The following is a 24,587-nucleotide window of genomic DNA, read 5'->3' on the forward strand; positions in this document are numbered from 1 at the left end:
TTCAAACTGCAGAGATACAAGGAAAACTACCACGTCGGTTCCCAAGTTTTATTCAAGAACTCATACAAAACATTCCAGATAAACCCGTGTTAATCCTCATCTTCCTCCTCCTCTTCATCTTGATTAATCTGGAAGTAACGTAACTCGTAACTCTCTTTGCTGTTAGCGACTACACGCAACCAATCGCGTAGATTATTCTTCTTCAAATATTTTTTGGTGAGATATTTCAAATACCTGCAGAGAGAGAACACTTGAGAATCCAGCAGACATGGCGCCCTCCTGCATCCTCAAACAGTGGGACCCCTAGGAACCTCGGGCATTCAAAGTCTTTCCACAATTCAAAATGGCAAATTTAAGGCACATATACCAGGGCGATGTTCTAACAAGAAAAAACATCAGCCATATTTCACCTGGCAATGAAAATGAGAATAGGTAGTAAATTCAACAGTTGTCCATTAAACAAAAGCAAACACGTGTAGAAGCGTTTCAGGGACCACTGGCACCATGGCAATGATTTGACAAGCACACAACTAATACCTCTTACCGAGAAATGCTGGGTTTTCAACGAGCTCCATCCAAGCCCTTCCCACACTTCACCTCACTGACTTAAACTTCCTTTTGAGGTCGTCCATGTTACTGGGACTGCTTCTCAGGGCTCTTACCTTCTCTTACTTCTGCTCCAGGATGCTCGCTACCCAAGGCACAGAACAGGGTGCCACCTGCCACTGCCCTCACTTCAGCTCTGCAACTGGCAGCACCCAGCTTTTTAAATGTCTGCCCGACCACTGCCTCAGCCTGAGCGCAAAGCCATCACCACAGCAAACTGCCCCGTACAAAACTCACTGTGTATGTGCGGCAGTGACTGGCTTCTGCGCTCAGCACCCCAACTGGGAAAGCCTACAATCTCGTTTCTTCTCTCCCATTTGCTTATGAGGCCCTGAGTTTTATCCATTCCACATCTTCCCAAAGCCATAAGGAAAGGGAAGAAAAGGCTAAGCAAACTGACCTTTCTAAATTTCAGTTTCTCCTCTATAAAATGGGACTCGTGACGCTTACCACCTCCTAAGACTGTTACAAGGACTAAATGAGGCACACGGCCAAGGACCCAAAAGTCAAGCTCACCATCTCTGGGAAATGAATACCAACAAAGCAATCTTCACAAAGATGTGAAGATCTCAGTTCAATTCTGTCCACTTTTCCCTACATAAAAATAATTCAATTTAGTCATTCCGTCTAAAAGGTATTCTCTTCCGTCATTTATTGTTTCTACCATATTGTGTTGAGGTGAGGTGGTTGATCGAAAGTTCGGGTAGCTTGAAAAGTTTCATGACCGAATGCTGGCGTGGACTGGATGGAAGCGGCAGCAGTTCAGAGACCAGAAAGGAAAAGTCCCAGATGAGGAACACTCTGAATGCTTCAAAAGAATGGACTATTATCAAGAAAGGGAAGTTATACTAAGAGATTAAGGCGCCTCTCCTTCTCCAACGGGTGCAGAACAGAAAATGTGGGAAATCTGAAGTCAGATGTGTCAGGAGGCATTCTCACATTCGCCTGCTGAACGCAGAAATGGCAGAGAAAGATGGCTTCTTGCCCACAGGCCCTTCAAAAGCCCAGCGAGTAGAGGTGCTGTGTGCCCCCCGAGACCCTACAGTTGCACTGATCTCTCTGCCCAGTCTCCCTCTGCACAAGTCAAATGACTCAGCCAGGCAGAATGTAAGTACTTGCCTTCAGCTTTAAGGTCATACCCTGACTGATGTAATTAAAAATAAAAGCAAAGGCTTAACTAACCAATCTGTCCTACACACCTTCAAATTTCCCACTACTTGGTTTACCTTGATTATAAGGTCCTAAGACTATGCCAGGCTCTGGGCTAGGAACTAGGTATACACATGCCACATTCTTTAGCGACATAAAATGTTTTAACCCATCCTCAAAACCACTACCATGTAATATAGCAGGGAGACTGAAGTGATGTCTCCACTTAAAGAAAACAGACCCACAGGAATTAAATGGAATGGCTTCCGTCTGAACTGAGATTTCAGATTCCTCGGCCAATGGTAACAGCACTTAGATGAAAAAGGCATTTAAAAGTGAAAGCTCCTCACTGTAAGCTAGAGGCAGAGAAAACAGCACTTTGTCTTAAGAACAAAAACAAGAGCCCGTCTGAGTGTCTTTACTGCGCGAAATACTTCAGCCTATGAAAAACAAAATTTCAAAGACCCCCAGCAGTTTAATGCTTTCGACTACCATTTGAACATTTATTCGTTCACTGCCTCTGTGCACTGGGCTCTGTTCCAGAAATTAACAGATGCAACCGCAAACAAATTACCCAGAGGGCCACAACACTGCTGTTGGGTGGCGATGGGAATCCCGGTGCTAGGATGCAGGCAGAGAACATAAGTCACCCCGTACCTTTTGGAAAAAGGCACCTCAGAAGTGACGGTAATCTTGCTCTTGCTCCTTTCAATGGTTACAACCCCTCCTCCGAGATTGCCGGCTTTTCCGTTCACTTTGATTCTCTCCTGAAGAAACTGCTCCTGTAAAAATCACCAAATCCACCGGTGAGTGAAGGGACAGGTTCACCTGTCAAGCCAGCAGAGTTTTTTTTTTTACTACTTCTAACACGGAACAAGTATGTTTTTTTAAATGTTCAGTCTTTAACAAACGATAGCAAACCTTCATCTATTAAGGTCTGAAATCTAGAAATAGCAACTAGGAATAGCGCTATTCAAATTTATTTACATATATAATATGAACATCTCAGCATGAACACAGCTCACTGCTTGCACACAAACTCATGCATGCCTTTACACAGGTTTCACACAGGGGTACAGAATAGACAGGAAACCCAGGGCCAAACGTTACAAGCCACATCTGAACCTAAGGAGTATAAAGTACCATCCTCAGCACCATCAGAGAAAACGTCTTCGGTCTAGTGGGAGCAAAAGCACATGGTGACCAAAACAATTACGTGTCAGCACCATGTGTACACACAGGAGGGACAGCAGCCCAGGAGCCCAGAGATGGACTCTCTGTCAGCAAACCCCCATGGAAGCCTGGGCTGACTGTTCCCCTCTGAAGGCTTCAGGGGTCTTTGTCCAAAAAGGGGGACTTTCTGGGTTCTTGCTGTTACTACGATACGACTGGGTTCTTGCTCTACACCCCTACAATCCTCTATTTAGAAACTCCAATACACAGTATGCCAGCTTATGATGGAGTAAAGAGTGATTAGGTCCGAAATCTTGACTTCTGCCATCTCACACTCAGGTTTTCCAAAGGAGGCTTGTAGAAGAAAAGACAACCATAGACAGGTAAGTTCAGAGCAACAACCAGGACAGGCCACCAGACACAAAACAGAAGCCACAAAGATTGGGAGGGAAAAGATGCCACAGAGAAAAGCACGTCACTGGACGGAGAGGAACTTAGGAGCCAGGGACCAAACAAGCAGCACACAGGCCACAGAGCTGGAAGAGGTCACCAAAGCCCATCTGTGTTGTTAGTGGCCATAGGCTGAGCCTTCTCTTTTTTTATTTGAAGAATTTTCTTGCCGAAATTATATTAACAGTTGACATTCTGGGAGCCGAAGAACAAATGTGAAGTCAAAAGGCTTCTGCACAGTAATTCCCAGGCACGGCCACTGGAGAGGCAGAGCAAATCGCCCAAACCAAGTTAGAGTCAGAATGTGGCAGCAATTTTTCTAGATTTAAGTGAAATAGTAAAATACTGGGGAATGGGACCAAATACAGGAGCAAAATACCATTACAGAGCAAGGTCTGAAAAAACCAAACTCCAATTACAGGTCAGGAAGCAGGATATTTTTACAAAGACGTGCTTAATGAAATGGAAAGCTTAAGCAGATGCTGCCGCCCGCTCAATGCTCCCAGCCCCGCAGTCAGGCCCGGATGGAGACAGCCCTGCCCGTGAGGACCAGGGCCCAGTGCTTACGCTGAGACACACCAAAGGGCAAAGAGGGTGACGGATCCAAGGAAGTCTGCCTGTTTCCTGGTAATTTTTAAGTAAAATCATTTTTTGGAAACTAAAAGAAAAAGGAAAAGGAAAAACACGGTAGTTGTCTAGCATTCATGCGCTAGGGCCCATCTCATTCATTCCGCATCACTGTTACACATTAGAGAGCAAGCGGACTTAAAGGCACAGGAGACCAAGCTCCAGAGTTCAACGCAGAGCCGTAACTACAGAGCCGCATACGAGCCTGGAAAGAAAAGTGTGCTTCTGGAGGCTTTCCCCACAATACCTCAGAAGGTTCCTTCCTGTCCCCGTGACATCATGGGTGTAACTTACAAAATTGGCAGCATCCATGATTCCATCTTCTACAGGATGGGTGCAGTCAAGAGTAAACTTCAGAACCTGCTTCTTTTTTTTGCCCCCCTTCGCCACAAGCTTTTTCTAAAAAGTATACAAATGATAACAAAAGATGAAGGCGCGACCATCAAAAATAAATAAATAAATAACAGAACCAAAATTGCCACAGGTGTAAAAGCCCACACAAATACAAAACCCATGGAGCTGTGCTCCTTTGCAGGGGTGCCCAGAGACTGCCACTGTGCTGTGCCCAAGAGCACAGAGGGATTGATACCCAAGACGGCGCTCTACAAACGGTCCAGGTTGAAGGGGAAATCATTCTAGCACTCTTTCTAGCCTCCCTCATCCCTATGGGCATGAAGGTCTGTTGGCTTATGAACCACAATAAAACCAACATTTCCTTTCATTGGCCCTAAAATTCCTGAAACAAAGTTTCAAGAAATAGTAATTTACTCCAAGATCAGGGCCTTGTATACCTAAAACAACTTTAATCTGAAATTGGCACCTGTCCTAACTCTCCAAACTAAGGTCCTGGTCCAGTTCAGCTGCTCTCATTTAATCCTGTCTCCCCTACCTACTCAGAACAGCAATGAACCTGCACATCATGGCAGAACAGCCACACCAGCCGCGACACGGGGAAGGCTTAAACTCAAGCTCTTAACTGTAACACTGCTGTAAAAAACGTCTGGCCTTGACTGATTTAGTCCACGAAATAGCAGTTTCAAACCATCAGCTCGAGCACATCCTACACAGCTCCTTTACTCTCAGAGCACCGTATATTAATCTTCCCTCTCCACCACCAACACGATTAAAAATGCATTTGTATAACCCGCTTGCCTGTACCTCCGCTCCAAAAAGGTTTGCACCACCTAAAGATCTTTCCGAGAACACATCTTACCTTTTTTAGAGCTGCATCTGAAACTTGAATCAACTTTTCAACCACCTAACTACTGCAAAAATACCTGGTTTTTTTTTTTAAAGACGACTCTTCCTAATAATAAAGAGTACTTTAAGATCTAGCCCCAGAAATACACCATCAGCAAGTAAAAATCCTGCCCACAAGGGGCTCTATACCTCTCCCATCCTGGTTTTCCACCAAAGCACACAAATGCATAGAAGCATTAAAAGCCCCCGCCCAGGCAGATGGAGAACCGAAAATTCAGGTGTCCCAACAATGGAGGAGGAAAGGGAAAAACAACGTTCTCCAAGCAGTGTGGAAGGAGAACGATCTGCAGTCAGGATGACATGAAGGCGCCGCACAGCCTGGTCCCAGACCGGCTGTTGAGAATGGAACCTGGCCTGCGCCCTACACCAAAAAAGGTCTGTACCGCTGCGGCGGGGGCACTAACTCCCTCCAGGGACGTCACAGGAGTCCTCAAACCCAGGCCCTTTCTGGAAACGGGCCGGCCAGGTCCCCTTCGGTGGACATCCCCACCCGTCCCCCAGTCCTGGCCGTACGCTTCCCGGGTGCGAGATGCAGAGGGTGGCCGGTCTCCTTCCTCTTCCCCGCCCTCCGCCCAGGTAACCAAGCCCAGACCGTGGCTGCCTCACTCCGGCCGGGATCCAGGGGCCGCGGGCCGGCCCAGGTCGCAGCCGCTGCGCCGCAGCTCCCCGCTGGCCGCAGGCAGAGGCCCGGGCCCCAGCCACGGCCTCCGGGAGCTGCGGATACCCTCTTGGCCCCAGGCCGCGGCCTCCTCCGCGCGCAACGTGCTGCACCCGGGGGCGGCCCTGGCCCAGCCCGACCGGCCTGCCAGCCCAGCCCTGGCCGGACGCTGCAGAGCGCTGGCCCGCGGGAGCCGGGTAACAGCCCGGCCTGCGAGGCCCACGGGCCCTCGCGCAGCCGAGGCCTCACGCGGAGCCATACTAACCACAGGCGCCATGGCCGCAGCGGAGGCAGAAAGGGAGCTGGGCGCACTACGCAGACGCAAAGAGTCCTCAGCGCGCAGGGCACGCAGGGCTCAGGCCGCAACAATCGCTCCGCCACGCCCCTCGGCCTCCCCCACTCCGCCCTGGGCTGCACACTCGGGGAGCGATTGCTTTTCCCTGAATGCAAACAGCGTCCTCTCGCGGGCCGGTGGGGTACAGGGGGGTGCAAGGGGCCGGGCGGCATGTCCCACTGCGAGAGATGGGGGCCGACTGGACGAGCCCAAAGAGAAATGACGGGGATCGCTCTACATTTGAAAGTCCTGGAAAGAAATAAGGAAATCCACTAAACCTTAAGTTACCAGCTGGTGGGATGGGAGTCGAACCCACTAGCTTGGGGAGGTGAGGCTCTGGCCCTGGGGTCCCAGTGCCCGTTTGACGACTTCCTTCTTACCGTGCCCAGCCTGAAGCTGGTGCGCTGGGCTGTCCCCGCGCCAGGCCTCCCGGCCGCAGTCAGGCACACGCTCCGGTTTGGCCTCTCCACAGTTGGAAATGCAAGCCACCCACCCTCCGCGATCACCACCTCCTAGCTTTCCAGCTCACGTCTTCTAGTCTCCCAGTTGCAAAAATTCCCCTGCCAGCGCTTCTCAAAGTGATACGCACGCAGGAATCACTTGCGGATCTGTTAAAATGCGGAGGCAATTCGGTAGTTCTCAACTGTGGACATTCTGCATTTCTCCAAAGCTCCCAGGAGATGCAGCCGCCGCCGCCTCTGGTCCATGGACCACAAGCTGAGTGGCAAAGTCTGCATCCCCATGCTTACCATCTATTGACTGGACTACTTTCCACCCACCCTCCCCTTGTGTCCCTACCAATTACGCTCCAAGATCCTGCCTTGCAGCCACCCCGCTACATACACCCTCCACCCCCTTTACCTGGCTGCAGTGTACTCACCAGCAGAAGCCCCATCTGGCTTAGGAGGGAAGACTGCAGGGCTGGAGAGGATGAAGAGACATCTTCTGTTTGCTTCCTGCCTACTTCTTCATCCAGATTGTGACCCATGGAAAATTCCGGAAACAGCAGTTTGCATTTGAAATCCAGTTTGTATTTATTCCAACATTTGTAAAACCAGCCTCATTTTCTTCTCCCCAGAGACCCCAGCCCCAGGAATCAGCAGCCCCTCCTCAGATAACAGCTTCCTGGGGTCCTTCTTCCAAGCTTCCACATTATAGTAACGCCACCCAAGGACTGGTAGCTATTTCCCGGGGTTGCTACTGCTCTTATTTCACACCCTCAGTTACCTAGTTTACAAGCCTTTATACCTAGTTAACAGGCCTTTACATTAAGTGCTATTAGAAACTAGCATGCTTTCTCCTGGATACACAGCTCCTAACCCTGAGCAGGCCCTTGGGGCTGCTGACAGTCCTCAACTCCCTCTAAGTGACTCTTCACACCTCTGGTCAGAATGTCAGCCGTCTTCTCCAGATCTCCCTCTCAACTAATGACTTCCATCACCCTTTCTTTGAAAACAGAAGAAACCCACCGATTTTCAGGCCCTCCTACCTCTGCATCTAATCATCCAGAAACATAAAACCCTCTCTGCCTTCCCTTCTGTTAGGTGTCCTTGACCCCATATGAGGCCACCTTGGGCATTAAACTCAAACACTTCTGCCTCCCTGAGGACAGCACTCCAACAATCCTTGCCCTTCCCACAAAGCCAGCAGTGTGTCCTTTCTCTGGATCGCTCCCATCAGCATTTAACCATTGTTTAATATTGCCCAACTTAAAGAGGAAAAAGCCATCTCTTGACCCTCCAAAATCCCCTTCATTGACAACCCCTGTTCTAGCCTCTCTGCTATGGACCAAATGTTTGTGTGCCCCAAAAACTCACAGTTGAAGCCCTAATCCCAGAGTGATGGTATGAGAAGGTGGGGCCTTTGGGAGGTGATTGGGTTTAGATGAGGGTGGAGCCCATGATGGGACTGGTGCCCCTCTAAGAGGGAGAAAAGACATGTGCAGACACAGGTGATAGCTGCCCACAAGTAGGAAGAGGGCCCTCACCGAGCCAAATCTGTCTGCACCTTGATCTTGGACTTCCAGCCCCCAGAACTGTGAGAAATGTCTGCAAAATCACCCAGCCTCCTGTGGTATGTTTTTTTTTTTTTTTGGTATCACTAATATACAATTTCATCAGCAACATTGTGGTTACTAGATTCCCTCCATTATCAAGTCCCCACCACATACCCCATTGCAGTCACTGTCCATCAGCGTAGTAAGATGCTATAGAGTCACTACTTGTCTTCTCTGTGTTTACTGCCTTTCCTGTGTCCCCCCCACCCCCACTACATTATGTGTGCTAATCATAATGCCCTGTTTTCCCCTTATCCCTTCCTTCTCACCCATCCTCCCCAGTTCCTTTCCCTTTGGTAACTTAGTCCATTCTTGGGTTCTGTGATTCTGCTGCTGTTTTGTTCCTGCAGTTTTCCTTTGTTCTTATACTCCACATGTGAGTGAAATCATTTGGTACTTGTCTTTCTCCACCTGGCTTATTTCACTGAGCATAATACCCTCTAGCTCCATCCATGTTGTTGCAAATGGTAAGATTTGTTTTCTTCTTATGGCTGAATAATATTCCATTGTGTATATGTACCACATCTTCTTTATCCATTCATCTACTGAGGGACACTTAGGTTGCTTCCATTTCGTGGCTATTGTAAATAGTGCTGTGATAGACATAGGGGTGCATCTGTCTTTTTGAATCTGAGATCTTGTTTCTTTTGGGTAAATTCCTAGGAGTGGAATTCCTGGGTCAAATGGTATTTCTATTTTGAGTTTTTTGAGGAACCTCCATACTGCTTTCCACAATGGTTGAACTAGTTTACATCCCCATCAGCAGTGTAGGAGGGTTCCCCTTTCTCCACATCCTCACCAGCATTTGTTGTTGTTTGTCTTTTGGATGGTGGCCATCCTAACTGGTGTGAGGCGATATCTCATTGTGGTTTTAATTTGCATTTCTCTGATGATTAGATATGTGGAGCATCTTTTCATGTGCCTGTTGGCCATCTGAATTTCTTCTTTGGAGAAGTATCTGTTCAGATCCTCTGCCCATGTTTTAATTCAACTATTTGCTTTTTGTTTGTCGAGGTGCGTGAGCTCTTTGTATATTTTGGATGTCAACCCCTTATCGGATCTGTCATTTATTAATATATCTCCCATACTGTACTATGTCTTTTTGTTCTACTGATGGTGTCCTTTGCTGTCCAGAAGCTTTTTAGTTTGTTATGGTCCCACTTGTTCATTTTTGCTTTTGTTTCCCTTGAAGATATGTTCATGAAGAAGTTGTTCATGTTTATATTCAAGAGAGTTTTGCCTATGTTTTCTTCTAAGAGTTTTATTGTTTCATGACTTACATTCAGGTCTTTGATCCATTTTGAGTTTACTTTTGTGTGGAGTTAGACAGTAATCCAGTTTCATTCTCTTGCATGTAGCTGTCCAGTTTTGCCCAAACCAGCTGTTGAAGAGGCTGTCATTTCCCCATTGTATGTCCATGGCTCCTTTATCATATATTAATTGAACATATATGCTTGGGTTAATATCTGGGCTCTCTAGTCTGTTCCACTGTTCTGTGGCTCTGTTCTTGTGCCAGTACCAAATTGTCTTGGTTACTGTGGCTTTGCAGTAGAGCATGAAGTTGGGAAGCAAGATTTCCCCTGCTTTATTCTTCCTTCTCAGGATTGCTTTGGCTATTTGGGGTCTTTTGTGGTTCCATATGAATTTTAGAACTATTTGTTCCCATTTGTTGAAGAATGCTGTCAGTATTTTGATAGGGATTGCATTGAATCTGTAGATTGCTTCAGGCAGGATGGCCATTTTGACAATATTAATTCTTCCTTCCCAAGAGCATGGGATGAATTTCCATTTATTAGTGTCCTCTTTAATTTCTCTGAAGAGTGTCTTGTAATTTTCAGAACATAGGTCTTTCACTTCCTTGGTTAGGTTTATTCCTAGGTATTTTATTCTTTTTGGTGCAGTTGTGAATGGAATTGTTTTCCTGATTTCTCTTTCTGCTAGGAAATAGGAATGCAACAGATTTCCGTGTATTAATTTTGTATCCTGCAACTTTGCTGAATTCAGATATTAGTTCTAGTAGTTTTAGCATGGATTCTTTAGGAATTTTTGTGTACAGTATCATGTCATCTGCAAACAGGGACAGTTTGGCTTCTTCCTTACCAATCTGGATGCCTTTTATTGTGGTATGTTTCTTAAAGCAGCCCCAGCTGACTGAGACAAACTCTAAAACCATTTTCTTGGAAGAATTGCCTCTGTGCACTGTCTGTAGTTTCCCATTTTCTACTGAACTCATCCTGGATAGGCTTTTGCCCTCCGGTCACCCGAACTGCTCTCGTTAAGACTACCGGTTGGTATCCCCTTGCTAAGCTGTGAGGTCAGGTCTCTGTCTCCCTTTCTGCTTCCCTCAGCAACGTCTTACACCGTCAGTCACTCCCTCCTCCTTCCTGGACTTGAAGGGCTTCAGGGCACACAGCTCCTCTCATCAACACTTGGCTTTTGGCTTGACCAGGGTTCAAGCCTTCCAACGCAGCTCCCCATGTCTGTGTGTGTGGCCTCCAGCACCCCCTAGCCTCCTGACTTGCAGCCAGTGGCCTCCTGGTTCTCTAGTCCAAAGTGTCAGGGAGACCCCCCTCATCCACACCAGCCCACCTCACCTCTCACCCTTCCACACATTGAAACCCACCCTCTTACTGCACCCTCACCCCCACCCCTTCATCTCCCCCAACACTGTCCTTTTATTTCCTCTAAATTTATTCCAACTTTAGGACTTTGTACTTACTGTTGCTTCTGCTTTGAACTCTTCCAGACTTTCCTTGTGTCTGATCTTTCCTCATCCCCAGGGACTCAGGCCCAGTGTCCCTCTCTGCCCGCGGCTGTCTAGTGTGCCCTCGACTCCACCCCATCCAGCCACCCTCTTTCACATACTCCTGAGTATTTTCTTCAGCGCTCTCAACACACTTTCTTTTCAGCAACGTCCTTTCCGGCCCTCCGTCACTATTGGACTTGTTTATTTGTGTGCTTCATTAGCCTTGGCTGGCATGACCTATGTGTTATGGCCCATGGCAGATACTTAACTGCTACTTAAATAGACAAAGACAGGAATGGGTGGATCACACAAGCCCCAGTGTTGGGAACAAACATCCACCTCCTACTGTCCCTCCAGAGAGAAGCTAATGCATCATTCATTTATAAAACACCCACTCAATTTTGTATACCAGCTCTACCACTTGCTAGGGTAACATTTTATGCATCCCAAGGTTGCTGCCCGGATTAGAGGAGTTCCTACAAGAACTGTGGCTATTACCTATTTGCCATTGTTATTATGACTTGGAGCACAAATGGAACCAAGGCTAGAGAGGACCCTTAAAAGAACAGGTAGTTTCTGCTTAGAATTCACTTATGTTCTTCCCCCTGGCAAACTTCTACTCACCCTTCAAAACCCAGCTCAAATATAATCTCATTTTTTTCTAACTGATTAAAAGTGAGACTTTATTGAGCAACTACTGTGAGGCAGGGTCTGGGCTTGATTCTGTGATTTCAGGAGAAGCAGAGACAGGCTGCTTTGCCCAAGCTCAGGATGACCTGCAGAGAAGGCAGATGATGACCTGGGGATGGAGGGCACTCCGGAGAAAATAATGCTAGGATAAAGAAGCATGTGTCAGGCCAAGACCTGCAGAAGGAGACTCGCTGGAAAAGCTCAGAGCCTCCTCTCCCACTCCCACCCAACCCCACTGCTTTTCTGGGAACTCTGCTGCTGGTAGGGGTGGAACTTTAATTATTCCAAAGCCTAGTAGGTGCATTTCACTTCACTGAGTCTCACCCATCAGCGGGAGGCTCTGAGAGCTCAGTAACTTGGCCAAAAACCAACAGCCACGGAGGGCCTGGGATTCCAAGGCCCTCACCTGCCCTCGCCCCGGCACGAGTCTTCTGCTCTCTGGCGCCCCCAATTGGCCGTCGAGGAATTGGGGCCGTGCGGTCCCACTTGTGTCCCCGCCCAAGCCCGGCTGCAGACAGCGGCCTAGCCTGGGCCCCTGCACCCCTGAGGAACAGCGCGGCGCTCCTGCAGCTCCCGGGAGGGGTCCTCGGGAGCGACCGGGCGTCGTCGGCAACGTCCTTTCCAGCGGCAGCGGCCCGCCTCTCTCCCTGGGGTCCTGGGGCGGACCAGCCAGGCCGAGCCCTCACCAAGCTGGCCGCCGGCCCGGGGAAGCGAACGGGAGCATTGCGCCCGAGCCACAGTGCGGCCGAGCGCGGAAGGGGTGTCGCCTGCGGATCACCCAGAGGACAGAGGGGGGGAGTTCCTCGGTGGGGGGTGAGGGGAGGCGGGAGCAGTGCGGGCAGCAGGAGGCCGGGCGTCGGGTCAGACGCGCTGTCTGGCTCTGCGCCTGACCTTCCAGGGCCAGCGCGGGGCGCAGCAGGGGCGGGAGCGCGGGCAAGGACCCGGCCCCTTCGCATGCCCCCAGCCTGTCCTTCCCGCGCCGGGCGACCCGCCCCCAGGCCCAGGGCCTGGCTGCTCGGGCTCCAAGCCCGACGGACGCCCGTTCGGGTCCAGGCTATAGGAGGGATCCGGCGCGGGGCGGAGGGGCAGTGTTCCTGCGCTGTCGCCGAAGATGTCGGGAGCCATCTTCGCACCCCAGGAGGGCCCGGGCTCCCTGGACGCGGTGAGCGGCCACCCGCTCATATGCCCGCTGTGCCACGCGCAATACGAGCGCCCGTGCCTGATGGACTGCTTTCACGACTTCTGTGCCGGCTGCCTGCGCGGCCGCGCTACCGACGGCCGCCTCGCCTGTCCTCTGTGCCAGTGAGTGCCTCCAAGCCCCAATAGAAACCCACACCCCCCAAGAAATTGGCTACACCTGGGCGGAGACGTAGGTGCATGAAGGGTTAGGGATCTCAGCGCTGCACCCGAACACTTCCAGTAACTCACTTGTAGGGGGTGGGGTGGGGGAGCTGAAGTCTCAGGTTATGTTGGCTCAAGTTACGGGGTGTGGGGGGGTCTAAATTTGCCCAATGCAGCGACAAGGATTGAAGGGGGGCCTTTGATACCCCATAGCCTCCCAGGGTTTGCCCAGGACTGGGTCGTGGGAGGGACAGGGTCGGAGACACACTCGCTGAGGTATTTATAGCAGATGCCAGGCCTTCAGCACCCCACCCTCCCTCTCTATTTTTAGTTTCAGCCTGGAATGTGGCGGTGGGAATGGAGGTAGGGAGCCATGGGGAAGGGGCATGTGGGTCCTGGCTGCAGCTTCTCCGCAGACACCAGACGGTGGTAAAGGGCCCCAGTGGGCTCCCTCCTGTGGATCGGCTGCTGCAGTTCCTGGTGGACAGCTCAGGGGATGGCACGGAGGTGGTACACTGCGCCAACTGCGACCTGGAGTGTGGCAAGCAGGCAGGGGCACCTGGGGGTGTGGTGGGGAGCCAAGGGCACCAGATGGTATGGTCCTGGTGTTTGCAGCTTATGCCCACAATGTCCTCAGAGAATTAGCCATCAGTGGATTCTCTAACATGTCCCTAAGGCACCCTGGGTCCCATATGTGGGTCCATTTTACAGGTGGAGAGACTGAGATCGAGAACAAGTGACTTGAGCTAGATAGGGGCAAAGGTTAAAGCCATTCAATTTAGGAAGAGCTTACTGACCCCAAATTCAGGGTGGAGTTGTAGATGGGTACATGAAGGGCAGTCCAGTGCATAGGCCTAAGCCGGTCCTTGAGGGGCCACTACCTGGGCAGCTGTGAGCAGCTCCCTACAGCCCCAGGGGAAATGAGGACAGTGTGCTGTTAGGAGGCCAGGAAAGACTGGGGTGCAGGGGTGAGGTTCAGGCTGGGCCATGGCAGGCATGTGGGACTCTGGCCCTTGGAGGTTGGATGGTGTATCTGAATCTCAGGAGAACAGCCCTGTGGGAATTAAATGTCTCGATGTGTTGGGCAAGTGCTAGGGTATGTATGACCCAAAAGTGCAGAGATGACCATCAGGAGGTGAGGGCACTACAGTTAGGGAGAGCAGGGGAGGACATGGCCTTGAATGCCCAAGTAAGGAGTTGGGGGTCTGTGCATTCACAGCTATTGCTGGGGTCAATGCCAGGACTGCAGCCCAAGACCTGGACTCCCAGCCCTGGGTCTGGCCTGGGGAAGGGAAGCCAAAGCCCCTCACTCCCTTCCCTTCCCATCCAAGTTGTGACTCCAAAGGGCCAGGGTGGGCACTGCCATTTGGCCACTATTGAGGGTTCCAAGGAGGGCCGGAGAGGCCTTCACACATGCATTTTTGTTGTAGGTAAAATGTTTGGCAAATATAGTTTCTGCCCTCCCCCCGCCCCTCCCCCAATGTACCTGACTCCCCAAGCCCATTCCGGTTACCTGCCCCTTAGGGCACTTCCTTACCTTCTCTCTGAGCCCTGTTCTCGTCTGAAAACTGGGTATATCAGAGCGTCGGGATTAAAGGAAGGAGCTGCATTTAGCTGCGCGCCTGCCCCAGGCTGGGACTGACGCGCTGTGACACGCAGAGGCTGCCGTTCCCAGGCGGGCTGTGTTGGGGCTCAGGTTCCCCGCCGGTGGGCGCGCTGAGCCTGCGCTCGGCCCCTAGGATGCGGAGACCACGTACTTCTGCAACACTTGCGGGCAACCGCTGTGCGCGCGCTGCCGCGACGAGACGCACAGAGCACGCATGTTCGCGCGCCACGACATCGTGGCCCTGGGCCAGCGAAGCCGCGACGTGCTCCAGAAGTGTAGTGAGTGCGGCGTGCTGGGTTGGTACCCGGGCCTGTGGCTGCGTGCGGACGCAGCACCCCTCACCACCGCCCTCCTCTCCGCAGCCCTGCACGCGGAGCCCTACATCATGTTCTCCACCGACAAGAAGTCGCTGCTGTGCATCCGCTGCTTCCGCGACATGCAGGGGTGGGTAGAGGCAGCGGCAAGTGAGGGGGCTGGAGGGCGCCCTGAAGCGGGGCTCATCCGCAGCTCCCCGCAGGGAGAGCCGGGCCCACTGCGTGGACCTCGAGTCAGCCTACGTGCAGGGCTGCGAGCGGCTGGAGCAGGCGGTGCTGGTGAGCGCGGGGTGCCCGGCGGCCGGGTCTGGGGACGCGCACCCCCACGAGGCTGAGGCGAAGTAAGCCTTCACTGTTCCCAGGCAGTGAAGGCCCTGCAGACGGCCACACGGGAGGCCATTGTGCTGCTGCAGGCCATGGTGGAGGAGGTGCGACGCAGCGCTGCGGAGGAGGAGGCCTCCATCCACGCCCTTTTCAGTAGCATGCAGGTGAGGGGCAGCCGGACGCTGAGCATCCTCCTCAGCCGCGACCCAGTGCCCAGGACACAGGGCAGGCCCCCCGCAGCCCTTGCGGAGTTACCAGTGTAGCAGGGCGGCAAGCACTGAGCTATGACCAGGAGCTACTTTATCATGGCCGCCAGGAGGGGTCCAGAGGGGAGTGGGGCCTGGGCAAGGAAGACTTTCCCCAGGAGGGGACACTTAAGGAGAGGGCCCCTGGGCTCTCAGGAAGTACGATGCAGGAAGGAAGCCCTCTGGTTCAGGGAGCATGGCTAGTAGGCTGGAGAGAGCCAGCCTAACCAGCTGTGGCTGCGGCCTGGGGGTGTGGGAGCTGCTGGGAGGGGGCGGGGCTGAGCGTGCCCAGCCTGTAGCGGACTGCCCCTCCCAGGACACACTGGCGGAGAGGAAAGCGCTACTGCTGCAGGCCGTGCAGAGGTGAGTGGGGGCAGAGCCTCCAGCCCTGCCCTATCTCACAGCCTGGGCCTGGGCCCATTCTGCCTTCCCCTAGGAGAGGAGGGCAGGGTGGTCCAGGGCACAGGGAAGGGGTGACAGGGAGTGACGTGCAAAGCTGGTGGGCGCAGGGCACTACCTGGTTCTGGTGGGGTGAGCGGCCCTCCCCTTGGAGATGAGGCTGCGTGCCTCTTCCCCAGCCAGTATGAAGAGAAGGACAAGGCCTTCAAGGAGCAGCTCTCCCACTTGGCCACTCTGCTGCCCACCCTGCAGGTAGGAGGAGCTGGGGGTGCAGGGCTGGGAGCCCAGGCCAGAGGCCTCTCTCCCCGCCAGGCACTGAGCAGTATTCCCCTTCCAGGTTCACTTGGTCATCTGCTCTTCCTTCCTCAGCCTAGCCAACAAGGCTGAGTTCCTGGACCTGGGCTATGTAAGTCCCCCCAGGCTCCAGCGGGGTCTCACCCCTCCGCACCAAGAGCAACCTCAGGGTCCCAGCAGCCTGTCACCTGGAGGCTGGACTAGGCTTACCTTGCCCTTCTCCACGCCATTGTCTACAAGCCAGCTGAGTCCCTTTTAAAAGGGCAGGGAAGCATGCAAGGGAGCATTAGCCTCCGCTCCCGCGAAGGACAGTGTCTATTGGAATCCAGCCGCCCCAACATTTCCTGTGGCTCTGGGAGCAGGGGTGGGGCGGGGATGCGGCAGTTGGAGCCTCCTACGGACCCCAGGTGAGGTGCCAGGCAGGCTCGCCCTGGCGGCCTCGCCCTCACTGACCCCATTCCCGCGCCGCAGGAGCTGATGGAGAGACTGCATGGCGTCGTCTCGAGGCCGCATCGCCTCCAGCCCGCGCAGAGCAGCAAGGTGCGCGGGCGGCGCCGGGCGGGCCGGGGCGGGGGCCGCGGGGCCAGGAGGCCGCCTCACTACCCCATCCCGCTGCCCAGATCGCCAGCGACCACTGCGCCGAGTTCGCGCGCTGTCTGGAGCCGCTGCTGCTGCTGGGGCCGCACCCGACGGCGGGTACCGGGGGCGGCGCCAATGTGTGAGCAGCGAGCCCCTTCGGGGTGGCGGGCCGCGAGCTCCTGAGTGTCTGGGCGCCCACGACCCCCCGCGGAAGGATGAGTCCGCCCAGCCGGGCAGCAGACGTCCGGCCGCCAGAATGGAAGCCTGTGGCGGACCTGGCACGAAGCCAGGGCAGGGGAGGGTGTGGGGGCTGCCCCCAATCTCGGCTGCCCAGGCTGGGGCGCCTAGGGACCGAAGGAAACGGACAGCCTGGCGTGGGGCCTGACCTCCGGGCCCTCGTCCTTAGATGGAAACCCAGGCGCAGTTAGTAGTAGTAGCTAAGCTGTGTGTGCCCAGGGCCCCAGGGCCCCAGTCAAGGGAGACTGGGCATCAGGGCAACTCCCAAGGTCCAGGTGTGTGAAGGAACAGTTTACCAGGAACCAGCCCTCGCAACGTCCTGATGGACTCTTTTCTGCACATTAACATCATCCCGGGGACTTTTAAAACTACCATGCTAATGTCATTGGTCTTGGGTGGGGCCCAGGCTTTTCCAGAGAGCCCATGTGGTTCTGGTACCGTCTGAGGTGAGAGGCTAAGAACACTGGGGGGCGGGGGAAGACCCCCCAATACCCCCTTCTGCATCCACACTGGTTCTCTCCCCAGGCTGGCAGGGGGCTCAGGCCCCAAGGTGCTGGTAGGACCCAGCTGCCCTTCCCCAGTGGGAAAGACGGTGGGATCTCCAGTCCCAAAGCCCACACTGCACCGGTCCATCAGCACCAAGGTGCTGCTGGCAGAGGGTGAGGACACGCCGTTCACTGAGCACTGCCGCCACTATGAGGACTCCTACCAGGTGAGGGTAGGAGGGACCTGGCAGCTGGGAAGGGCCCACCCCTTCCTCAACAAGGTGCAGTGACCCAACCTAGTCCTGGCCACCTGGTCTCAAAGCTGTCTCTCCACCAAGGAGCACAGCCTGCAAGAACGCCAGGCACTCATGCAGCCTCTGTGCTCAGCTCCTGCAGGCGGAAATGCAGAGCCTGAAGGACCAGGTACAGGAGCTGCACCGGGACCTCACCAGGCATCACGCGCTCATCAAGGCTGAGATCATGGGAGGCATCCTGCACAAGTCCCTGCAGGTGGACGTGCAGATCGCCTCGGAGTACGCCTCCGTGGAGGGGATGCGAGCAGTCTTCCAGGAGGTAGCCCTCCTGAAGCAGCCAACTTCCCCCATGTTCCTCCGGTCAGCATACACGTGGGTTACCCCAAGACAGAAAGGGGAGGAAGACCTTGGCCTGGTGCCCTTGAAGCCCTTGTGTGGCAGGCTCCGTTGCTGCCTGGAACCGAATGAACTGGCTTCAGGGTGCCCTATGACTGCGCAGCTAGAGGTTGGGAATGCCGCCAAAGGAAATTCCAAATCATGGCCACACACTACGTCCCACTTACTTTCTCTTTCAGATTTGGGAGGAATCCTACCAGCGGGTGGCTAATGAACAGGAGATTTATGAAGGTCTGAGGCAACGACTGCTGGGTGCCTTCCTGTCCTGGAGCTAACTAACCTGTGTGCTAGCAGGAGCATGGAGTCAGGGAACCATTAACCAGATGCAAACCCCCATGCTTTTCCCCTTAGCCGTGACTTTGCCCCACAACTGCTAACTGGCCCCCAAACTATGCATCTGAGGTCAGGACTCAGTAAGTAGAATGCCTTCACAAGCCTTACCTCACTCTTTAATTAAAAGGTAGTCACTGAAATAGCTGGGATATCTAGATGGTTCCAGGCTTGAGAGTAAGAACCTGAAGCCAACAAGACCCAACACTCTGGCATTGGCCCCCACAGCCCAGCTCCGCGACCTTCTTCAGCTGAAGCAGGAGAATGCCTACCTGACCACAATCACCAAGCAGATCACACCCTACATCAGGTCCATTGCCAAGGTGAAGGAGCGGCTGGAGCCCAGGTGAGGCCAAGGGTGTTTCCAGGGGAGACAAGACATTTGAGTGTGGAAAAGATGCCACACCTTTGGAAGAGTCCCTTTCAGGGAAGCCAGTAAGCCAGGTCATGAGGGTTTAATCAGGGCATCTGGGTGGACCAGGTGCTAGCCATCTGCAGAAACAGATAATGAGTAGGCTGTTGTAGAGTTTCTGCTTCTAGGCAATCATCCACCTCTAACGCAAGAGGTCAAAGTAGAAGACATTTCTTGGGGGTGTAAGGACACTTCTGAGTCAGTCTCAGCTGATTGTAGCATCAGGACACGGAGGCGAGAGCAAAACTTCCTCAGTATGTGGTTGGGTCAAGCGAATCTACAGTAGCACCTGGACCAGACTCTCAGCACTGTACTTGACCATCAATAGGTGTTAGTGGTAGAGGGATCTTGGTGTCAGGTCCTCAATGTGTCCATCTCTCGAGTCACTCTGGGCCTGAAGGTGGGCTGGTTGCCGTGTAGGTCTGGTGTACAGTAGTCAGCCAGGGCTCTACCTCCACCACCCTTCTGGGGACTCTTGCTCCTGAGGTCTCTGGTTTCCTACACATCACATTTCCTCTTTCATGATTTGGGGAGCCCACCCCTCAGTATATCCTTCAGAAAGGGCTCACAGGAGGTACATATTTTGGGCAGCACAAGTCTGAAATGCCTTCATTCTGCCCTCACTCTTGACTGATCATTTTGCTGGGTATAGAAGTCTAGCTTGAAATTCTAGATTGGAAACAATTATTCGAAGCATCCCTGCATTGTCTTATAGTTTCCAAGGTTGCCTTTGAGAAGTTTGAGGGCATTCTGACACTTACCCTCTTTAGAGGCTTATGGAGTCTTATCTGCTTACAGTATTGTGAAATTTCATGTTGGTGAGGGTCTATTTTCAACCATTAGTTGGGTACGGCTGGGTCCTTACAATCTAGAAATTCATATGCTTCAGTTTTAGCATATTCTTTGAAGTGGTTAGTTTATTTCTTCATTTTCTCATTTTGGAATTCCTATTATTAGATATTGGCCTTCCTGGGCTGGCCCTCTGATTTGCCTTTTCAGTCCTTTCTTCTATGTCTTTGTGTTTTTTCCTGTACAAATTTTCCTTACTTTTTCTTCCAATCTTTCTATTGTTTTCATTTCTGAAGAAAACTTCCAAGAGCTTGTTTTTAAACTTTGTTTTTTATTCCCAAGAGTTCACTTTTGTTTTATAGACATGGTACCTCACCCCTCTGAGGCTGACAGGTACTTTGCTGTTAAGTTTCCTTCTCTATGAAATCTATTTCCTCTAAATTATTTTTGTTTAGATTTCCATCTTCCATATTAAAAGGCTTTTCTGTGAGAACTTTTGATGATCTGCTCATGTTAGGAATTGGTGGGGGAGCAGACTGGATGCTCTGAGCCCATGGGTAGTCCTTTACTGCAGGAGATCTAGGTTAGCAGGGTTTGGGTTTTTTTTTTTAGGTCTTTCCCCAGTTTCCTTCCTGAAAGACCACTGTCTGGAGCATCTGCAGACACTCCTACTTTCCTACTTTCAGTAGTTCTCACTGTATAAGTGCCCCTGAGACCAACCGTTTAGTACTCTTGGTGGAGGGGACTGGGACAGAGGCTCTCTACAGAAGGGATCCTGTCACTGTCCTCGCTGGTTCAGTTCCACCCCCCCCTGTTGCAGAGGCAGGGGAGTTGTCAGTTCCTGAGCCCCTGAGGACTGTGCTGTGAAACAGTCATGCCTCAGCCCGTGCAGCTGTCTGCATTCTTGGGTCTGTTAAGTTGGTCACCACTGCTCCACATGCTGTCCAGTGTTCAAACTCAGGCACTATCATTCCTGTTCTCCACTTGGAGAGGCCACTTCCCCTCATTTGTTTTGTCCCTTTACTGGGGTTTTAGCGAGTTTGGGGCAGAAGGAAAATCAGAGCGTGTGTGTGTGCAATCATCTCATTGATCCAGAACTGCCAGGCAACCTAAGTGACTGTTCCAACATGTTACACTGAGAGGTTAAACTCAGCATACCCTTTACACAATTTTGATTGAATCCCTGTCTACCCAGGACTAGCTGCAGTATTTCCTTCTAAACTGGCATTTGAACTTTATTCCAGATGCTGGGTGATTCCATTTATAAAACCTCAGAACCAGGCACAGCTCTGGTGTTAGTGGTCAGGATGGTGATCATCCTGGGGGGCCTCTGGGTGGGGCTGATGTTCTGCATGCCACCTACCCAGCTTGTTTATAGTGTATCATGCATCGCTTGTGTGCTTTTCCTTCTCTGTTCTCTGCTTGGGTGTCCCCTTGGGGGACAACATGCATCTCAGGGGAGGACGGTGGTCAGTCTCAGCCAAGGGAAGGAGCTCAGGCTGGAGCCTAACTCCTGGAGGTTTGGAAGAAGGAGGGAGACCAGCTCTGCCCCTCTTCACAGCAGTTTTCCAGATGTCTAGAGGTGCTGACTCTGCTTCCTCATCTCCCACTGCTGGAAACCCCCTCCAACTCCACCCTCCCCCAAATCTGCTCTGGTTCCAGTGGTCAGGACCTCCAGGCTGCTCCCCTGGGCTTCTGAGCAGCGCTCAGGAGCATGTACGGTTCGTGTGCATGCTCCTCACAATGCTCTGCATTTGCTCCTGAGACACCCCCCACTCCAGGTCCCCTCCTGCCCCTCCAGCCGTCCCTTCTTACTCTCTCACTGGCTCCGCCTCCTGGGCTCAAAGCCCAAACTGAACTTTCCCCAGGGCCCAGTCCTAGGCATTCTTGCTGCTTTAAACACTCTCCTTAAGGGGCTTCATCCAGTCCCCCAGCTTTAAAACCCCATCACGATGCAGACAACCCCGTCCCTCCCCCCAGCTGCCCCTCCCTGGGGGCCTTGGCTCAGGTGCCTCAGAGCCCACAGGGCCAGTGAAACTCAATTTCCTTGTCCAGACAGCAACTCCTGGTCCACTTCAGCAAATGCATCACACTTACCCAGATGCCCAAATGAAAGGCCTGGGACACCCTGCATTTCTTTCCCTCCCTACCCCCATTTCCAACCATCCCCAAGTCCTGTTGACATGACTAGCTCAGTCCACCCACTTTGTCTCCACTGCCATACCAATCCAAGCCACCATCCCCGACCCTCCCTCCATATCCACCCACTGCCACAGTATGTCACAGAGCGAGTGGTCTTTCTAAGGCCTATAGCTCCCATCACACCAGGGCCTGACAGCCCTCTGGGGACCCTCCCTGCCCACCACTGACCACGTAGGCCCCTCACCACACCCCAATCACAATGACCTTTCAGTTCCCTAAAGAAACTAGACTGCTTCCCACTTCCCAGTGTCTGCCCGGATGTTCTTGCTTGAGATTGTCCCATGGGTCCTCGTCATTCAGGTCTCAGCTTGAATGTCAACAGTGAGGCCCTTCCAAACCACCCGATTTAAAGCCCGTCTCCACTCACTGTCACCCCCATCACCTGGCCCTGCTGTGCCTTCTACCCAACCTTGGTGTGCCTCCCTGACCAGAATGTAGCTTCCATGGGAGCAGGGCCTGGCCTCTCTTGTCCACTGCCTCAACTCCAGCCCTCAGGATTTGGGGACCAACATGCTAGGCTGGCCCTTAAGTGTTTGCTTAGGTTTGGATTTTGCTCAAAGAGTGAGCTTCAGGACACACAGTGGGCCAGCTCTGCTGTCTTCAAGACTCCTGGTGACTGCCTTCTCTCATACAGGTTTCAGGCACCTGTGGACGAACAACAATCAGAGCATCTACAAAGCATGTATGACAGTATGAATGAGGAGGCCCAGGCCAGGTAAATCAAGTCTTTTCAACCTGAATGGGCAAATGATTCAATATCAGAGACAAATGTGGAGGACAAAGACCCCAGATTTTTTCCCCCTTTGGGCCCAGCTTGCTGCTGCGAATCAGCTGTATACGCTGGGTCTGTTTGTAAAATACGCAGTCAGAGAGGTTCTTAGCCTGGATGGTGACTTCAAACAAGTGATTTCATAGATGACAAATGTGAGTTTGATGGACACGACTCACATTCTGTCATTAGGAACGGCATGGCTGCTGCCTGCACCGCTCACAGCTCCAAGGACAGCAGACACTGCAGACTGGCTCGTAGGCACTTAGGCCAAGTGACTTAAATTCATTTTTGTGAGAAGAGTGGCTGGGGATTATTTCTTGGTGTGAGAGCATTACTATTCAGGGGAGCCGCAGTGTTTGCCAAAATACCTGCCCAGGGAAGTAGCGACAGATACATCACAGTCACAGGCTGACCATTCAGTGTTTCGCTCAGTTAAATGTGTTCGTTAGGGTGGCGTCAGGGTGGAAGGGCCTAGACGGCGTGGAGGTCTGCTGCTGTCAAGTCACAGACGACACAGTGACAGAGCAGAAACCATCCCACCCTCCAGGCACGTTTAGCTTCATGTGTCAGGGGAGTGTCAACTCAAAGCTTGTTGTCACAGCCACTGACGTAGCCTGAACTGCTGATGTTCTGGCAACTGAAAATCATCAGAAATGAGAGAAGTATCCTTTAGTAAAAAAAGAATTTTTTTTTACCAGACATTCACAGGTGCCTTCCAGAAAGGCTTTCCATCCCGAAAGCCTTGGCCAGGGTGGATGTTAGGGCTGGGATGCAGTGAAGGGGGGCACTGAGCAGAACTCATGTCAAGTGTTCCTTTAGGAACGATCCAGTGAGTGTCAAGGAGAAAAGAGAGAAGACATCAGAGCCTAGAGCCAACAGCCAGACTCTGAGCACCCCCACAGAAGAGGCTCCACTGAGAAATAAAGATTCTCATAGACCCAAACAGAAAAATGGGGGTGACAGCCCCACGTGGAGAGAGCACCCAACTTAGCAATGGGACTGGTCCCGGGGCTTGGGCATTTTACAGCATGCACATCAAGACAAGGATGTTTAAGAAAAGGTTGTTCCCATCATGATTACTTCTTAAAACAGTAACCATTTATCAGCGGAAACTCTGACAGGTCTCATTTCAGATTCCCTGGCTTGAGCTAAGCTTCTAACTTCCCTGTGTTCACAATGCACGAAGTCCTGGTCCTCATCACAGTGACCTGGGATGATGTGCCAGCCCCTGGGGAAGGCATCCGTCTCCCCAGGAACCCGCTCTCCTGTCAGGGTGCTCGGTCTGACTTTCAAATAGCACAACTCCACCCCATGCAGCACCTGCCCCACCTCAAGGGATGGGGCTCCTCCTGCAGCACAGCCCACTGCTAGCCAGGCCACTGGAAAGGTCCCCCACCCACTGAGCGCTGACTCAGCATGAGGGAGAAGCCTGCGCCCCGGCTCTTCTCCCTGTAGGGAAGGGAGCAGAGCACAAGCTCTTGGCGGGGGCCATGGCAGGAGATGGCACACCACAGCCTCTCCACACCTGGCAGACGGCTGCCACTCTCCTGCCTCCACTTTCTGTGGACATTAAACCATGATTCCACAGCAATTTTTCTCTAATAGCTTTCCATTCCTACACAGTACCTTTTTTCTCAAGTGTGACTTAATAAATGCTTCAAAAGGAAAATTAATCTGAATGACCTAAAATTTAAGTTTTGGAGGCAAAATGTTGCCCAGATTGTTACATTTTAAGCAAATATCCAGTTTGATTCAGTGATTCAAACAGTGAGTGGCTTCAGTGTGTCAGTCAGGCGTGCGTATCAGTACATCAATACCCAGCGCCTCTGTGCCTGCCCTCAGAGCACAGTGTGCTCCTG

The 24,587-nt window shown here is 52.4% G+C and overlaps 2 protein-coding genes across 12 annotated transcripts; one reads left to right on the top strand and one right to left on the bottom strand.

Annotated features, from left to right (window-relative positions):
* Positions 1-34: 34 nt before the first annotated feature.
* On the bottom strand, positions 35-7,167 carry RPL22 (ribosomal protein L22). 2 transcript variants are annotated; one of them, XM_073233102.1, is made up of 4 exons: positions 7,138-7,167; positions 4,300-4,404; positions 2,413-2,537; positions 35-234 (listed from the first exon to the last, which is right to left on the bottom strand). In XM_073233102.1, the coding sequence occupies exons 1-4, from the start codon at positions 7,150-7,152 to the stop codon at positions 90-92; spliced, it is 390 nt and encodes a 129-aa protein (XP_073089203.1). In that variant the 5' UTR covers positions 7,153-7,167; the 3' UTR covers positions 35-89. The 2 variants fall into 2 exon arrangements, with proteins under 2 accessions (XP_073089203.1, XP_017509314.1); XM_017653825.3 differs by lacking the exon at positions 7,138-7,167 and adding an exon at positions 6,189-6,304.
* Positions 7,168-12,220: 5,053 nt separating this feature from the next.
* Positions 12,221-24,401, top strand: RNF207 (ring finger protein 207). 10 transcript variants are annotated; one of them, XM_017653831.3, is made up of 17 exons: positions 12,221-13,051; positions 13,507-13,597; positions 14,830-14,974; positions 15,059-15,140; positions 15,214-15,289; positions 15,377-15,498; positions 15,896-15,942; positions 16,089-16,230; positions 16,316-16,384; positions 16,744-16,812; positions 16,893-16,990; positions 17,614-17,800; positions 17,961-18,146; positions 18,403-18,454; positions 18,782-18,899; positions 22,591-22,671; positions 23,548-24,401. In XM_017653831.3, exons 1-17 carry the CDS (start codon positions 12,704-12,706, stop codon positions 23,717-23,719), a joined length of 2,085 nt encoding a protein of 694 aa, XP_017509320.3. In that variant the 5' UTR covers positions 12,221-12,703; the 3' UTR covers positions 23,720-24,401. The 10 variants fall into 10 exon arrangements, with proteins under 10 accessions (XP_017509320.3, XP_036855742.1, XP_017509319.3 ...); XM_036999847.2 differs by having other exon boundaries at positions 12,222-13,051; positions 13,514-13,597; positions 15,373-15,498; XM_017653830.3 differs by having other exon boundaries at positions 12,223-13,051; positions 13,507-13,639.
* Positions 24,402-24,587: the final 186 nt, after the last annotated feature.

The sequence above is a fragment of the Manis javanica genome, chromosome 4, assembly GCF_040802235.1.
Source record: "Manis javanica isolate MJ-LG chromosome 4, MJ_LKY, whole genome shotgun sequence".
NCBI classification, from domain to species: Eukaryota; Metazoa; Chordata; class Mammalia; order Pholidota; family Manidae; genus Manis; species Manis javanica.

Coding starts and splice junctions, on each gene's coding strand:
- RPL22 (XM_073233102.1), bottom strand. Junction 2,538..4,299: donor TCATGGATGCTGCCAATTTT/GTAAGTTACACC, acceptor TGATTTTTACAG/GAGCAGTTTCTTCAGGAGAG. Junction 235..2,412: donor GAGGTGCCTTTTTCCAAAAG/GTACGGGGTGAC, acceptor CTCTCTCTGCAG/GTATTTGAAATATCTCACCA.
- RNF207 (XM_017653830.3), top strand. CDS start 12,704: ATGCCCCCAGCCTGTCCTTCCCGCGCCGGGCGACCCGCCCCCAGGCCC. Junction 14,975..15,058: donor CGACGTGCTCCAGAAGTGTA/GTGAGTGCGGCG, acceptor TCCTCTCCGCAG/CCCTGCACGCGGAGCCCTAC. Junction 15,943..16,088: donor CTGCTGCAGGCCGTGCAGAG/GTGAGTGGGGGC, acceptor TGGTGGGCGCAG/GGCACTACCTGGTTCTGGTG.